Source organism: Diuraphis noxia, unplaced genomic scaffold, assembly GCF_037042655.1.
Source record: "Diuraphis noxia isolate RWA-SAM2 unplaced genomic scaffold, SU_Dnox_SAM2 contig0001, whole genome shotgun sequence".
NCBI classification, from domain to species: domain Eukaryota; kingdom Metazoa; phylum Arthropoda; class Insecta; order Hemiptera; family Aphididae; genus Diuraphis; species Diuraphis noxia.
In genome coordinates, this window is record NW_028301711.1 from 101603249 (window position 1) to 101621428 (window position 18180).

The 18180-nt window shown below is 33.8% G+C and overlaps 2 protein-coding genes across 2 annotated transcripts in view; one reads left to right on the plus strand and one right to left on the minus strand.

Moving 5' to 3' along the window:
* LOC149062888 (uncharacterized) overlaps positions 1-18180 on the plus strand; it is a 79995-nt gene that overhangs the window by 15490 nt on the left and 46325 nt on the right. The window lies entirely within an intron of this gene.
* Positions 9773-11002, minus strand: LOC149062889 (uncharacterized). Its single transcript, XM_089222295.1, has one exon. The coding sequence runs from the start codon at positions 11000-11002 to the stop codon at positions 9773-9775; it is 1230 nt and encodes a 409-aa protein (XP_089078421.1).

Below are 18180 nucleotides of genomic sequence, written 5' to 3' on the forward strand. Positions count from 1 at the left end.
AATATAATCGATAATTGATTATTGAAAACTGGTGATTTTTTAGGGTGCTCGTATGTTATTTCTGTAATTGGTACTGACATTTTTTTTTGTATATTTGAACCGTTTAAGTTTAGAAACGGTTAATTTAACAGTTACCTAAAATTTGTATATCTACCTTGTTTTTACCAAAAATGATTGTATAATATATTTATTTCAAGCTCAGTTAGTTTATTGCTTAGATTTGATGTTTAATTTGTAGGTATATTATTTTATTACTTCCGTTAAAACACAAATTTTCAATATTATTAAATAAATAATTGATATTTGAAAATTTAATTTGAAATATATTTATTTATAAATTTATTGCAATTACACATATTAATGTTTGATGTACCTAATTAATATTCTCTTGTAAACAATATTATGTTAATAGTATCATATAAAAGAGATATATCAACATAATTAACAAATTTTGAAATACATAGTCAAATAGATGTCTTAAATATTCTAAATATAAGTAAAAATTTGTATAAACTTTTCAGTGCAAACAAAATAAACCATTAAAGTCATCTCTGCGAGAGTCACATAATTTAAATTAAAAAACATTATTTAAACGTATATTTATATATTATAGCATAAATTATAATATTTAATAATTTTATTCTTGTTAAGGGACTATTTATTGTACAATATAACAATGTGTATTTTTTAAGTCTTAATCTAAATTTGTATATTATACAATTTTGGGTGATATTTTTTGGAATGTCTTCCTTATAAATTTTGTTTTGTGTTTATGATTAATATTTTTGTCATACATATTTTTTTAAATATAATTTATATAAATAATATTTCAAATATATATGAATAATATTCATGAATATTTATAATTATTCAGAGTATAAAAATTATAAATAGACACGCACATATAATATAATATAATACCTACACAATATACAATATTGTATATACCAAATTATATTTTGTGTGATCAAAATAACACGTTACAAATTGATAATCATCGTTTAAGATTTTAATGCAGTACCCATATTTTTGAAAAATTATTTTCTGATCATTTCTTATAATATGAGAATATAGTTATGTATGATAAATGATTATTCAATATTCATAAATATAGCTCTTTAGCTAATTATTAAACAAATTATGTTGTTTTATAAAATTGTTTTATTGAACATTTTTATGTTTTGTTTAATATTTAAATATTTAAAAATAATAATATTTATCTTTTATACTATAATTTATTATTTATATAAGTATAATAATAGGTTTCTTATACCTACAAGGCTACAACACAATACTTAATTCCATAATAAACGATTTTGATACCTTCTAAGATTCAATACAAGTGATATCAATGACTAAACCAGATGTTCCTTTTCTATTTTTAGAGTAGGGGTAGAGTAACTAGTTATCCGTGCAGAGGAGGCTTATTTTAAGATGAATCATAAGTTTGGTATGATGATGCAATGGTTGTATAACATTGTATATTTCTACAGCAATCTTCAAACAAAATACAGTACATGGTTATTGGTTACCTACATAGGTACTTATATGCTACGTAATAAGTTCACATAACATTATTTTTTTTTTATTTTTTTTTTTTAACAAGAAGTATACAATCTTTACTCTAGGGCACAATAATAATATGAGATACAATCGAGTCTCGATAACTCGAATGTCAAGAGACATAAAAATAAATTCGACTTATGTATTTTTCGAGTTACACATTATTTTTTTATTTTTATTTTTTTTTTTTAGAAGTATTATATGTATATTTATAAACTATAATTAAAATTAAAAAATTAAAAGCAATAAATTCGGCCTTCTCCTTTAAAATTGGTCCATTTATTGGAATGTTTAAATCTCTACATTGAATAAACCAATTGAGTAAACTAACCTCTATAACGGAATACTCACAAATCTTCATTCTTTTCATGGACCCTTTATTAGTTTCGTATTTTTGTAAAATATCGTCTTTATTTTTCAGAATAGTTGAAAGTTTACTGGGTGGAATATTAAATTGCTTGTAAATTGTACACAGCGAAGATATACGGCAACTGCCGATTATTTTACAGCACAACAGTTGTACATAGGATAATTTCATTTGTATAATTGTGATTGTAAACCGGTTATTCTAACGATAAAATGTAAGAAATGACTTCGAGTTATCTATGCTCAACTATTTTTATATTTGACTTATCGCGACAAATATTGCATTGAGTGTATAGGAATTTCCTAGGGACAAAAAAATTCGAGTTATCGAGGTTCGAGTGATCGAGACTCGGCTGTATATTATTATTATTTTTTTTTTTAACATGAAAACGTGAGGGATGAAGCCATCCAATGTAAGTACTACCCCTATTTGTTTATTAATAATTTGTTATTTTGTTTTTTTATTTTATATTATTTTAATTTATTCATTTAGTAAATCTCGACACTATTTTCTTTTCAGTCATCGTGTGGGAAAACGTTTGATAAATTTACTTTTGACGCCTATTCTTCTTCACTATTTGGAGTTAAGGTTATTATAGTTTATGGTGAATGTAAGAACAAAATCCCTCGGCCTAAACATTTCCATGATCTGAGGCTAATACTAAAACTATTATAGAAAAATATCATAAACTATCTCAATACTCAAAAATACTTACTTGTTCAAATTTAGATACACCAGTCACCAATGTCTTCAGAAAATCACAATTTACTGGAAGAAGTGTGATTCTTATATCTTATATGAAAAAAAAGAAGTTGATAGAGCCACAAGCCCTTCCTTAATTTATAAAAAATAAAAGTGTTTGAGTTACACTCTAAGGAAGTAAAACTTCTTTCATAAGTATTGGGGGTCCGTTAAATCATAAGTGAGAGTAAAAAAGAGTAAATAGGAGAGTAGAATTGAAAAAACATAGAAAACACACTAAGCAAATGACGCGCTATCACATTCGGACATACAATATTTAACCATTCATCGATTTCTGTCGCAGTCATTCACACGCATTGATACACTGTTTCATTTTTTCGTGGCGTTTCATTTTTCGTGACGTTTCATTCTTTCGTGGCGTTTCATTTTTCGTGACGATTTTTTCTCCATCCATACCTCAAGAAAGAAGTTTTACTTCAAAAATCTAGGTTATCTAAGTATTTGAAAGTTATTTTATTTATCGTATGGTTACTAACCATTACACTCATTTAACACACACCATTAATACAGCAAAATAAATACAATTTAATACACAATTAGCGATAACAAGACATAAAAATCATATATAAACAAAAAATTAGTAAATAATAATGTGTTAACAAAACATAATAAATGAACAAATCACTACAATTTAATGTTTAATTCATCCACTCTACTGCTCTTTCTGTTAGGTCTATAAATTCTCTCACGTTTCCGGGCTGCTTATAATAATGTGATCAACCATTTGCCGAATCTCGGTGTAGTCACATGCTGGGTTGTCTTTCAGATGCAATCTGTGCATAAGTTTGTGCATCTACCTACAACCTACCCAGTCCTGGCGTGAAAGAGAAAACCCTGCTAATAGTATACTGGTATTAGAGATAAGTTCACTATTAATTAAAGTAAATTTATATTATACAAAATATTATAAATTAAATTTATTTGTTGTAAAATATTTCGGTGGGGGGGGGAGTTTTAACCCTAACCCCTTGCTAGGGCTTCTTATAGGAATATACGCCATTCCAGCTGACTGTCTAGCTCTCTAGCCAATTTCATGTTTTCGATTGCCACCTACTGAAAAAGCTGCACTACAGTCAGGCTGAGGATCAAGTGCCTTCTTTCTCACTAGGTAGTTTCACAGATCTTTTGTATACTTTATCCATTTTCGCCTTTTGAAACTTCCATAAGTCTAGCTGCCAATATATTACTATATTCTTGTGGAATCCATGACGTCATAGCCGATGAAACTATGATAACAATGATAACAAAAATATAGTTTTGCAATTATTCTACAACTAACCAGCTTACATAATATTATGGTGGTTATTTATCTATGGTAATCTAAGGTAAACTATCTAGTTCGGATTGATGAAGTCGTCGTATATTATGCATTACAAATTTACAAACTACGTAATATGATGGATGACTGTTATTTTTTCTCTTTTTAGTTTTTATAATATTTAATTTTGATTATTGTGGGTTGATGCAATTATATAATCTATATAAGTATTTATATAGAAGTCAAATACCACTTACTCACTGATCGCTATTTTTCAATTTTTTTTTTTTAAATACAAAATACGAATTTAAGAATAGTGGTTCCTGTAATACTCTAGATTTTCAGTGGGAAAAATATTTTCGATATTTGAATTTTAAAGAAGTGGTCAAACAGTGTTCCTGAAATGATAAATTGAAAATTTTTTTTGTTTAAAAAAATGTGCAATTGGTTGTGACAGGATTACAATAATTGTTTACAAAAAGTATAATAGTTATTATAATTTAATCAACTATAAGTTCATAACTAATTTAGACCTTTACTTTAGATTTGGTTAAAACGACTGTGTTAAAAACCTTTAATGGAGATAAATATGGGATACATTTACGAGTAATGATTAGCGGTAAACGGTTAATTTTTGTAAATATTATTGTTGGATATAATTTAAAATAATGAAGATACATAGAACACAAAAACATCAATCATTATTATAGATTGAAAAAAGGTGGGGGACACGATACATCTAGCTTATATAATATTCATACAATAATGAATTTGAGATTCAAGCTGATCGATGAACATTTTTAACTTTTTAACACCATTACACCGAATATTAAATAATGAATTGAAATTCAATCAAAGTTTGGAGTTGGAATTTTTAATGGGAAATTAAGAGTGCGGGGTCAGCAAGTATTATGTTTATATTATAATGTAATCTCCTACTTTACATAATATATAAAGGAATTTGTCCTCCAGAGGGATCACCATCGAGACCCCAACGTGCACTGTTAATAAACAATCAAATTTAGCGAAAGTTCTGAAAAAATGCAAGCTTACACTATGGGATGAAAATCCAATGTCTTATAAGAAAAGATTTAAAGGTTTAAACAATTGTCTGAAGGTTCTGAAAAATTCAAATTTCAAACCAAGAGGACCTCGAGCTAATGAAATTGCAGCCTGAATCAAGTCTTGATATTATTATTTATAAATTAATGGACTGGTGATGTGAGAGGGCCATATTGACATCAAAAAATGATACAGCAGGAGACATAAACAAAATATTATTGGACTCTTTTAAAGCAAAAAAATATGGAATACATATCAGTGAATTCAGTAATGGAAGTAGATGATGCAGTTAATTATCCCGTTGAATTTTATCAATTCACTCAACCCTCCTAGATTTCCACTACATTTATTAATATTAAAAATTGGTTGTCCTATAATGCTTCTCAGAAACCTTAGTTCACCAAAATTTTGCAATGGAACACGTATACGGATTATTGATCCACAAAAGAATTTGATGGAAGCTATTATTATGAAATTATCTGCAAAAAATGAATCAGTTCTTATTCCTCGCATACCAATCACACTATCAGATTATCCTTTCTAATTCAAGAGAATGCAGTTTCCTGTAAAAGAATGTTTTGCCATGACAATAAACTAATCACAAGGGCAAACCTTGAAATTTGCAGAGATCGATGATATAAGAGAAGATTGTTTTTCACATGGCCAGGAGGATTCCCGGGTTTTGTTGCCTTTCGGCTACAACCGCGGACCTCACATTAGCGCTGTGCGCTAGTCGAGAGCCGCGGAGGTTCACGGTCGGCGCACGTCGGCCGCGCGTCGTCTACGGACCACGAGCACCGGGCGCAAACCCGTTCCCACCGAAGTCGGGAGAGAGTGCGCCCGTACCGTTTGGCTGAGGCGTACACGTGCCCTTCGCCATCCTGGTCGGGTCGCGAGCTATCCTCATCGCTTCCCGCATTTGGTCACGGGCAACCTCCGGTGCATATAGCTCCACCGGTGAGCTGGGTGTGCGCTAAGGAGAATGCTCACTCGGCAGCCTTCCCCTAGACCAAGCGTCGGTCTTGTAACCACATAGTAGCTCCTGCTACAGCCACTCCGAAACCAATCCGCCGTCGACCACGCAGCGACTGTAGCCACTACGCCGCCGTCGTGTGAGGGCACGGCGTCAATCGCTCAACGCCGCGGGCTTTCCTCCACATCCCGAAGTACCATTCTCGCTCCCGTTAGGCAAGCACATCAATGGTGAGATATGCGGGCCGAGCTTCGTCGGCGCTATGCCTCAGCTGTGGTCCTCCCGAGATTTGGGCCGTGTACCGCAGGCTCACGGTGGGCCCTCTCCGAGCAGCGCTCGCTGCCGACGCGGTGGCCGCGACCCCCGAGTTAGAGGCTCGGTAGCCTTAGTTGTTTGTCTACGCCTCCCCGAGGCCTCTCCGAAGAGAGCGACCCGCTCTTCATGAGGTCACAGTCAGAACCTCTACAACGCCCTAATCCCCGAAGGTTTCGGTGCGCCCGCCTCCCAGAGGCCTCCCCGAAGAGAGCGACCCGCTCTTCGTGAGGTCACGGTCAGAACTTCTCAACACCCTAGTCCCCGGAGGTTTCGGTGTGTCCGCGCCCCAGGCGCCGGCCCCGACTGGCCAGTTCCCTTTTAGTCGCCTTTTACGACAAGCAGGGAATACTGTGGCGGTATTCTGGCCTCGGCCCCAACCACAGGGCCGTTCTACACGTCCCTGACGCGTGAGCACGCCCCTGGTCAGGACGCGCTCGAGTGTGGCCCGCCGCTTGTGCCGCTTACACCGTGCGTGCTCACCCGGGCCACCCCGAGTCTTTTGCACTTACACCGCCTGGTGTGGCTGCGTCCCGACCTCAATAGGTCCTACCTATCTGTTCTGTTTTTGAGGCTTTTCTCACTGAATGTCCTTAGCGCCTCATAGGTTCTTCTTAACGTCAGAAAAGCACCGCTTCTGGGTGGCCAAACTTCTCCTTCATCGTCCATGATCTTCTTTAGCGTTTCTCGGTGAGCTGCGTTTCTTCTGCACACCAATAGTACGTGGCGCACCGTTTCTGCGCCATTGCCGCACTCGCAATAAGGGCTTTGTACCAGTTTGAAGCTGTGAGTGGGAGGGCGCATCTTTGAACTAGGTTGGGTATCATATATTTCGTCCACTCGCCTTTGTCAGTTGCGTCGTACCGGGTTTGCCAGAGCTCCATGAGCTCGCTGACTCCTTCTTCATGTTCTTCGCTCTGTATTTCATTATTCTTCAGTTTCCGTGCTAGTGACATTCTTCTTATTTCGAGGTCCAGCGGGAGAACGCCCGCTACCGCTGAAAGACAGTTCGTCGATGCCGTTCTGTAGCTGCTCGTTATAGCTAGTAGCGGGTCTCGTTGCATGCTTCCCAATGCCTGTATCACCTTTTTCATTTGACATGCCTTCTCCCAGATCTCTGCCACGTATGTGACACGGGGGAGGAAGACTGCCCGATATATCGTCATGGCTGAGATCCGGCTCATACCCCAGTTCGCCGATGTCATATGTCGTAAACGTTTGTATATTTCCTTGTTTTTCTCTTTTAGTGTTACAACGTGGCTCCAATAACTTTGTCTGGTGTCTAGGGTTACACCTAGGTATTTTACCGTTTCGCTGGCTCCTATCATCGGTGCATTCGGTTCCGTGCCGAAGGCCACCGCGTAATTAGGCTTCAGACCGCCTTTAACCGTCATCAGTTGAGATTTGGCTGGTGAGAAATTCAGCCCATATGTTCTCGCCCATTCCAACAGACTGTCGAGGTACGCTTCAAGCCTTCTATGAGCTATGGGTGGCCTAGCCGCCCCTACCAGGACTGCAATGTCGTCCGCGTATATAATGAAGTTTGCAGTTTGTTCCAATGGTATTTGACCTACCGCCGTCATCGCGACCTTCCATAGGGTGGGACCGAGCTGTGACCCTTGCGGGCATCCTCTTTCTAGAGTCTTTGTGTAAAGCTTCCCTTCCAGATTTAGCCTTACTCTTCTGTTATCCAAGTAGCTATGGACAATCCTTAGTGTGCGCAGAGACGCACCCAGTTGATCCAGTCTTAACAGCAAAGGGGACCAGCCGACGTTGTCAAAGGCCCCAGTGATGTCAAGGAATGCTCCGAAGACGTGTCTGTGACTGTTTGCTCCCGTCCACCTGTATAACTCTCTTATGGCTGTTAGAGTCGATCTGCCGGTGACAAAACCGTGTTGCTGCTCGTAGTCATCTAGGTTTGTCTCGGCTATCAGATCCTGAATGATCAGCGTTTCAAGTGCCTTTGCCAAGGTGGGTAATAGGCTTATAGGTCTATATGATCTTGGACTGGCTGGATCCTTTTTCCCTGGTTTCGGGATAACCACTAGTTTAGCCACTTTCCAGTTACTTGGAAAAGAGGCCTCCGATAGACATCTGATGAAGAGCCTAGTTATGTTCTGTCCGATGACGGGCCATGCTTTTCTTAAGATCTTTGCTGTAATTCCATCGGGGCCAGGGGCTTTGGAGGGACGCATTCTCCAGATTGCCGATCTGACCCTTACGTCGTCAACCACCTTATCCTATGGTAGGAGAGGACCGGTTCTTGCAATTGGAACCTTATTTCCTTCTGACGGAAAGAACGTGCTCAGTAACAGTTCGGCGGTGTCGTCCCAGTTTGTCGTCATCTCGCCATTTTCGCCTTGCATGGTGCTTGGGATGGTTCGGCGGCTTGAACCCTTTTTGGCCCATCTGAAGGCTTTACCCCAGACGTCAACGTTAATGTCATTAGCAAATGATCGCCAAGCAGTCATCTTAGCGGATCTAATTTCTTTTAGATAGGTATTGCGTTTCCTATTATAAGCAGGCCTGTCCGTGATATTCAGTCTTTGACGCCTGGATCTGTCAAGATCCTTCTTATATTTTGTTAGTGTGTCGTTCCACCAGGGCTGCTTTTTCGTACATCGGGTAACTTTCCGTATTACTGGCATGGATGCCTTTGCTGCTTTCTGCATTGTAGTTATAATTGAGCCAGCCATGTCGTCAATGGATGTCTCGACTATCTGGTGCTTGCGGCTTAATAATTCAATTTTGAATCTGTCCCAATCTGCCTTGCCAGTGTTGAACATTCGGTCCATTTTGGCAGGGGTCGATCTACCATCTAACTTTAGGTTGTACGTCAACGCGTTGTGGTCGCTGTCCGAGTTATCCACGACCGACCATCCACTAACGTGTCCTGTAATGGCAGGTGTGATCAGGGTAACATCAATATCTGATGAACCCATGCCATCGCGATCGTAGGTCCTTAATGGAGATGGTTGGTTGACGACACGGAGGTCATGGTCCTCAATCATCTCTTCCACCAGTCTGCCTCGATCATTTCGGTTTGGACAATGCCATAGTGTAGAGTGCGCGTTGACATCCGCACCGATCAGAACTTTTGCTTCGCCTTCTAAAATAACTTTCAGCTTCTCAATGAAGCAGGGTGTCGGCATGTTGTACTTAAAATATGCTGACACCACTGTTATTGCTTGCCTGTCAGTTTGTCCGCTGACCTTAGCAGCTATTATGTACTTCGAATTGTATTGATACATCTCTATGGCACGTAAGTCCTCGTTAAGGAAGACAATTGCAGCACCAGACAAGTCCCCCTGGTGGATCTGTTTGTTCCCTTCGAACGCAAATATTTTGTTATTGGCTATAAGTGGCTCTTGCAGTAGTAGTACATCGATCTTATTTTGAATGCAGTAATCCTTTAATTGTATGGAGGCAAGCCTGCTCCTACAAATGTTGAGCTGCACTATTTTTATGTTGCCTATCATTTTGTTCCGAAGTCCGTACGCCTCAACAGGCTTTGTACCGCTCTATCTCTAGCTCTGCATGTAGTACTGGAGGCTTTATGGTCGCCTCTACAATAAGTGCAGACAGTCTTCCCTTTCTCTGTACAGTCCCTGCTGTCATGCTGCTTTGCGCAGTGCCTGCATATTGGCAGTTCCTGCACGCATTTAAGGGATGTATGCCCAAAGCCTTGGCATTTGAAACATTGTGGGAGTCCTTGGTGCAGTTTGACCCTGCACCTAGTGAGGCCTAGGAAGATTGACTTATTTTCCAGCTTATGGAGGAGGTTCGCCGGAACTTCTATCACCCAATGAGTTGTGCTGCCCGTCCTAGGGCCAAGCTTATGTTTAACATGCATTTTGCTGACGTCATCCATAGTGATTTCCAGTTCTGGATTCTGCGTAACTAGGCCGGTCGCGATCTCATCTATCGTTAGTTCAGCATCCACGTCATAAACTATTACCCTTGGTTGTCTAGGACCAACCACTTTTGCCTCCGGCATATTTCTTATCACCTCCAACGTATTGGCGTCTTCGGGGATTATCGTTAGCTGATCGCCCCGAACCATCGTCCTTGCCCTGGGGTTTGGAATTTTACCTTTCACCGTTTTCCACAGTTCCGTTTTTGCAGCAGTTACTGTTGTACCACTTGGAACTGTGAAGGTGAACCGTGTGCCCGTCTTGGCTTCGCGACACTTTACCATAACTTCCTTCCGCTTTTTATTCGAGTTGGTCTTTCTGACCACGGGGGGCTCCTGCGCAACCACCCGCGCATAGCTAGTCTTTGGAGCAATACTCTCTGTTGTGTTCTTAGGCACGTCCGCTGTATCAGGGCGAGACTCCAGGGCTGCTCTAAGGTCTCTATTTTGTCTACGCAGGTCTTCGATTTCCGCGGTCTTGTCGCTGAGGGACTTGCTAAAAGTATCAAGTATACATTTTAGTTGCTCTTGTGTGACCTGTGACCTCCCGCTGAGCCTGCTGTTCTCTAGGCTGAGGTCGGTAAAAATTTCTCTTAGTGCAGTAGTACGTTCTAAAATGCCCTCAGCAGCCGCAACCGTCAACTTTTTTGCTCGCTCGCATTGGGCTGTTTGTTCAAGCCAGCCGAGATGGGCGTTTATCGCCTTACTCTTTGCGCTCGGCCCTGTTGCTTTCTTTTTTGCCTGGTTCTGCATGCCAGGACTAGGGGGACTTCTTTTATTGCTCGTGCCCATGTCAACACATGTATTTCCGCCACTATCTGTATCCGATTCCGAGTCGGCTCCGCCTTTCAATCTTAGTACGTTCGAGTCAATTTTACATCTATTAATAAGCCAGTCAGATTTCCTGTCTAGTACTTAAACTCATTCCGGTTGCGTGTCCGGTTTTCACATGGCCAATTGTATGTGACATGTTCCAGAGTCAGTACGCCCACGAGTTTAGTTATTTGGCAGGAATTACAGCTAATACAGTTTATAGAGAAATATTATATTAACGATAAAAATCGGCTTAATGAACAATTAATATATGACATATTTTTTTTAAAAATCTTATTTAAATTTAATTTAACTAGACAATAATTAATTTTACCATATAAAAACAATTAATAACCCGGCTACGATGGATAATTCAGATAGCATATACAGGGTGATTCTTTTATCATGAACCAGTAAATATCTCGGTAAGTATTAGGAATTTTAATATAAATTTTTTTTTTAACTTTATAGATTTTACTGTTTTACAATGTGTTATAATTTTAATAATTTTAACTGCCTCCCTTATTTAGTAAAACACTATAAACTTTCAATTTTCAAATGGAAATACCTATTTTCTATAACGAAAATCTGTAAGCATGTAGAAAAAAATCATTTTACCGTTTACAGAATTTAATTTGTGTAATCCGTTAGCGACTTATTAATGCTTAAACATTCGTTAAATTTACTGCTACTGGTCAATTTATTAAGCCCAACAGTCAAAACCAGAAGTAAAAACGAAATTAAATCTAAATTTAATGATACCCATAACAGTCATAATCGATAATAACAATAAGTTAATAGTAGGTACCATGTACAAAGGTCGTACGGATTGGACCTACCTATCCTATCCCCGCTCTCAGCCGCCGAACATCGAGTGTCGAGTGAACAACGTATAAATATAACATTTTACAATTTACCAAAATGGTTACACAATAAAGCACTGGTTACTGATTCTTGGTATAAGGTCTTATCACTTATTACATTTGTAGATAAACGAGAATTAACGGTTAATCAAAACCACGGTCTTATAGTATAGGATTATTATCTATAAGCCTTGAATTAACAAATGTCAACATGTAACAGCACGATTGCACTACCATCTTAAATCGTGATCAACATTCATCAGTAATTTTTGTAGGTATAAGTTGTTGTAATTTGTAAACTGTTTCTGAAAACAAGTGTTTAATGTAAAATTCTCACTATCGAATAGGTATTAATTGTGAATCGTTAAACCTTTGATAAGCGGGAATTAACAACATGAAAATTTGCTTATAGCCCTCATAGACAATATTGTCATGTATTTTTGTATTTTTAAATTGATTTATTGGTTTAAACTAATCAACAATCAACTATATTTTTGAAATAATGTTACTATTAATAATAATAATTTTATTTTGTTGTTCAATAAGTAAATTGATATATCAAAGGTAAGTTAAATCAAAGTAACTAAGTAGGAAGTTGATTTATTTTATTAATGTAGGACACCTATGTACACACGTCATGCATACTGAATTAATACCTATTGGGTCATTAGTAAAATATTCTTTTTAAATATGGTCTTATTTAATTATTGGTTACTTTTTCTGTCTAATTACTATTAGAATAAGAAATTAAATTAAAATACAATGCATATAAGCTGTTCATTTAAGTTTATTTACAATAATATTATTTTAATAAATGTTCAAATCGATGACCATCCACTTCTAAACAATTTGCCAGTCTTCTAAGTAATTCATTTGTAGTAGCTTTTACTAACACATGACTTGGGATGTTTGATCACAAACAATTATGTAATATCTTCAGATGAAGAATTTTAATTTTTATTGTTTTAAAATATGTATTTAATATACAATATAATATGTATGAACATTAATTTAATACATAACTTTACTTAAATAAAAATTAATACAATATTAAACACATATTTATTCATTTTAAAATTAACAATTTTAATGTAAGTATTTAAAAAATAATTCATAAATATGTATATTTTACTAGAATTCAGGACTTAAAGCTAAGACTAAAGTAGTTAGAGGTCTATTCACATTTTTTTTTTTTTAGTTTTAAATTTGTTGATGCCCTTTCCATTCAATGATTTCTATTCATTAAAAATAAATAGTAATCTATGTATATTTAAAAAAATGTAGAATAGGTAAATTTTTAGATTACACAAATAAAGTGACAAGTAACACAAAAAATAACCTACATTAATTTTATATTAATTTTTTTTTGTTTTTATAAATAAGTACAAAATTAACTGAGTCTTGTATTATCAATCTTATGGGAGGGGGGGGGGCTAAAGGCCCAGAGCCCCTTGTTCATAGTGCATATCAGACTTTCCATTTATGATTATATATTTTAATTAATATGTAGGTATTCTGAGATATAATTTTATATGATGTGTAATTTGCATTTTTTATCAACATTTTAACTTGTGTGTGAATAGACCAAATAATGGACATAAATTTAATATTAATATATCAAAGGCAATGTACACATTAGTTATCAATAATTTTACTTGAATATGAACAAATTTCCGTAGTGCAAATTTTTGTAGGATTTGGGTAAGGTCATAACAAATAAAAAATATTAACACTTAACTTATCCACAACCCTAGATAAATTAATAAAAATTAAGTGAACATTGAACATACTTTTTATTAACTACACTAGATTACAACATATTTTCGGGCTATGAAATATGAATGTACTATAATATTAATATTTAGCAACTTTAAAAAATTAATTTTTTTTTATACTTATTTTTGAATATAGGTTAATTTTTGGTAAATATTTTTTTTTTATGATATGCCTACCTTAAATTCTTTTTTTTTTAATTTTTTAAATTTTAACTGTTTCAACACAATATTTGTTTTTACAATTTTGTTATTATTTATTTATTTTTTTATATATTATTTTACAATAAAATTCTTTAAAATTACATAAAAATTTCATAGCCCTACTTTACAACTTATGGAAAATAGTAAATTAATAACCTAACTTAATTATTAAAATATAAAATAAATTCTTAATGTTATCATCAACAAATTTTATAAATGTAGTAGTAATTAGTCTAGATGCAGCACTGTTTTTCTTAATCTGAATGCAACTAAGTAAAAAAAAAAACATTAAATTATTTATAAAATTGATTTATTTAATACAAAAAATTTTTTATACATACTTAATTGATTTGATTTTGTTATCTATTTGAAAATGAAAATGTATTAATTCATTCCAATATTAACTTAAACAGTTATCAGGTGAAGTGTACTATGCGCCTGTGACTAGGTAACCAAAAATAACAATTTGCATTTGTTCATTTAATCTAGTTATAGATATTTTAATAATTACAAGTTAATGCAATTGAAATTTGAAAGAATACAAAATGAATTTCCTAAAAATAAATAAATATTAAGATAAACATTCAATTATTAATTGAATGAATAATAAATGAAAAGCTAAAAAAAAAATCATACTTACATAATTAATTGTTTAGTCTATTTAAAGTTTAAATTATAATGTAGAAATATGCATATTATGTATTTTATTCCTTTATTCCATATTAATTTATAAAGCATCAGATATGTATTAGAAGCAAGCAATATGAATTTGCATTAATTGCTGGTAAAATTGAGCTGTCTAGTCTTATAGTTCACTATTATACAAATTCTAATGATTGCCACTGAAATAAAATTAAAAATGTTTAACTATGGTTATCATTTAAATATCAATAAAATATGTAAATCATATTAAACTTACCAATAAATTATACAAATAAAGTTGTCGGCAAAGTATGATCTAATATATTATGATCCCATACATAATAGTGCAGATTGGGTAAAATTAAATTCAAATTTGTTATCCAAAAGAAAACATTAAAACATCAACAAACATACATTGCAATAATTGGTTTAATCTTATATTTAAAATAATACATAGAATTTAGAATTTACTTAAAACGTTTTCTTTAACACATGCTTTCAGGAACAATTTACTGTTGATTAACCGTTAAAACATTTTCTCCTTTATCTACAAACGTAATAAGTGATAATACCGTATACCAAGAATCAGTAACCACCTCTACAATATGTAACCAAAATGATGGTAAATTGTAAAAATATGACTTGTTATTTTTATACTTTATAGTCAGACTTGACGTAGTTTGCCGACGCTCGATTTTCTGGTGGGAGTGGGGATAAGATAAGAGGGTCCAATTCATATAATGATCATTGACCATTGTACTAATTAGTTATTACTATTATTGTTTTTTTTTTCATGCTATCATCGATTATGACCGTTAAGGGTATTATTAAATTGAGATATAATTTTGTTTTGACTTCTGGTTTTTACTGTCGAGTTTGATTAAATGCCCAGTAGCAGTGCAATGAACGAATACTTAAACATTAATAGGTCGAAAACGGATTACTCAAATTAAATACTTTAAACGTTATAATTATTTTTTTGAATACGTTTATAGATTGTCGTTATCAAAAATAGGTATTGCCATTTGAAAATCCAAAGTTTATAGTGTTTTATCGAATAAGAGAGGTAGTTAAAATTATCAAAATCATAATACAATGTAAAATAATAAAACCTAGAAAATTAAAAAAAAAAAATTTTAAAATTCCTTATACTTACCAAGATATTTACTGGTTCATGATAAAAGAATCACCCTGTATATAAAAAATTATAAAAAAAAATTAAACCACATTTTTTTGAAACATAAATCATAAAATATCATCTATCACAGATTTTTAATTTTTTTAAAAATAAAAAATCCTATAATATCATTTGATTTATTAGTCCATACTTCACTGCTTCTATTTGTTTTCCTATACAACGCTGACATCAAAATTTTAAAATTTTCACCCGGGGAAAAATCAATTTTTCGGGAAAACAGTAAGAGCAGGAATTATAAAAAGTTGGTTAGGATTTCACAGGAATTGAATAGCATTCGCTAAATTTGTTTGGGGGGAGGGGGGGGGGTAATAAAAATGTACTCTACGTTTCTGTGTTCCGTTAACCTTACCGAATTTGCCGAGTATGACACAAATGACGAGCCACTTCGATAATATGTTGTAGATCGGGGATCACCTCGATAAAGTAATTATGATAAATTAATAATTATTATAAAATTGTATTTTATAAAACATTGAAACAACTCAATTGTTTAAAATTTAATTTCAGATTTTAGAAGCTCTTGCTGATATTAAGTTATGGACTGATAAAAATTCTTCTACTAATGTAAATACACTTGAACTATCTATATGAAATAGTTCATTTATTATTTCACTTTATTCACTCATTGTTGTACTCAAATGGACACTTCCAGTTACTGGTATAACTACCAGTCGTATACTGCAATCTACATCACTTAATTTGGAAAGTGAAAATTTTGTTATTTAAGGAGTTAAAGAAGTGTAAAACGAGGATAGAACCAATTCACATAATGTTTTTAAAGATATTTTTATTGAATCTTCTAATATGGCTAAAAGTTTAGGATTTGATATACAATTACCACGTATATCCAAAACACATATGAATAGAGCCAATTACCATACTCAAAATGCAGACGATTATTATCGCTGGTCAATTTATATACTATTATTAGAAGGGGTTCTTGGGGATATAAATACTCGTTTCTGGTGCATTTAATTTAAGACTGTTAATCCCTAAAGTATTTCATGGAAAAGACAACAATACTTTGAGAGTAAATATACTTGAAGCAAGTAAAAGATTTTTCCTCTGCTATCATCAGGATCAAATAATACAGCTGATTTACACATACAAGGTATTTTTTTTTAAATTTGTTTGTTAAAATATGTTTAATTCATTTAAAATCAACAAAAAAATTCTTATTATTTCAGATGAACTTGAACTTTGGTTAAAGTTTTGGAATATTGGTGTGCGAAGTGAAGATCAATTTCTATCAACAGCAATAGATGCTTTAGATAAATGTGATCCAAATATATTTCCTACAGTATATTATCTTCTAAGTATAGTTTACACGCTACCAATGAGTGTAGCTACTGCAGAACAAAGTTCTCTACCCTGAGACGGGTAAAAACCTGGCGACGCTCTAGAACGCAGGAGGATCGCATAACTTCGTTATGTTTACTCAGTGTTCATAGGGAAGTTGAAATAAACATTGACCAAATAATTGACAGATTTGGAAAAAGTGACAATATAAAAAGGCGTTTAGACTTTATTATTTAATATATAAATATTATTTTGTTTATCACATTGGTAGCTACTATTACAACAAATTTTTTAAATTATGAATAAAGGATAATAATTTATTATAATATTGTAGTGGTGTTGTAAAAAAATTATTGCCCTCCTCCCAGATCTTTGCTCTGGATCCATGCCTTGTATGAAATAATGAATAATTATTATAGATTTTATTCATTCATAGATTAATTTTAGATAAACTTAAAGGTAGAGAAATTTTTCTGTAGTTACTACAATCTAGCTTAATATACTTAATAGTATTTTATTCAAAAACTAGCTGATCCCTTGCTGCAAGGGATCAGTTGCCAATTAAAAATACCAACTCAATATGAATACTATGTTTTATATTTTAAGTATGAATTACCACCTTACCATTTAGGTATTGCAAATTTGTTTGTTATAGGATTATCCTTAATTGGTATCAAAATTATTGTCTTTAAGTGTTATAAATTAAGGGTTTCAAAAATATTTTTAATTTACACCAAAAAACAATATCAATTTTGTCGAAAACTGGAAGGTCATAAATATTATCAAAATTCCTTTTTTTCTTAATTCCCTTGCTAATGATATACAATCTATTTTTTGGTCTATATAAATGGCCGACGTTGTTCATGCAAACAATATGGTGTTTTAAGTATTTTGGTACATAAATAATTATTATAGTATTATAAGAAAGGCAACCTTTTTATATAAAAACAAAACCCTTTAGTTAACCTTTAGAGGGTTTATAAGAATTTATATTAGATACATATAATGAGTTGCCCTGACTTATTTATCATCGACTAGCCGGAACCGCAGAAGCTATAAGTATGAAATTTAGTTAATAGTATCATTTTATGATTCAAAACCCCTCAATAAATTATTTTTCAAAATTAAACCCTTACATGAGATAAAATGGTTAAGAGTGGTAATAAAGGAAAAAACTGA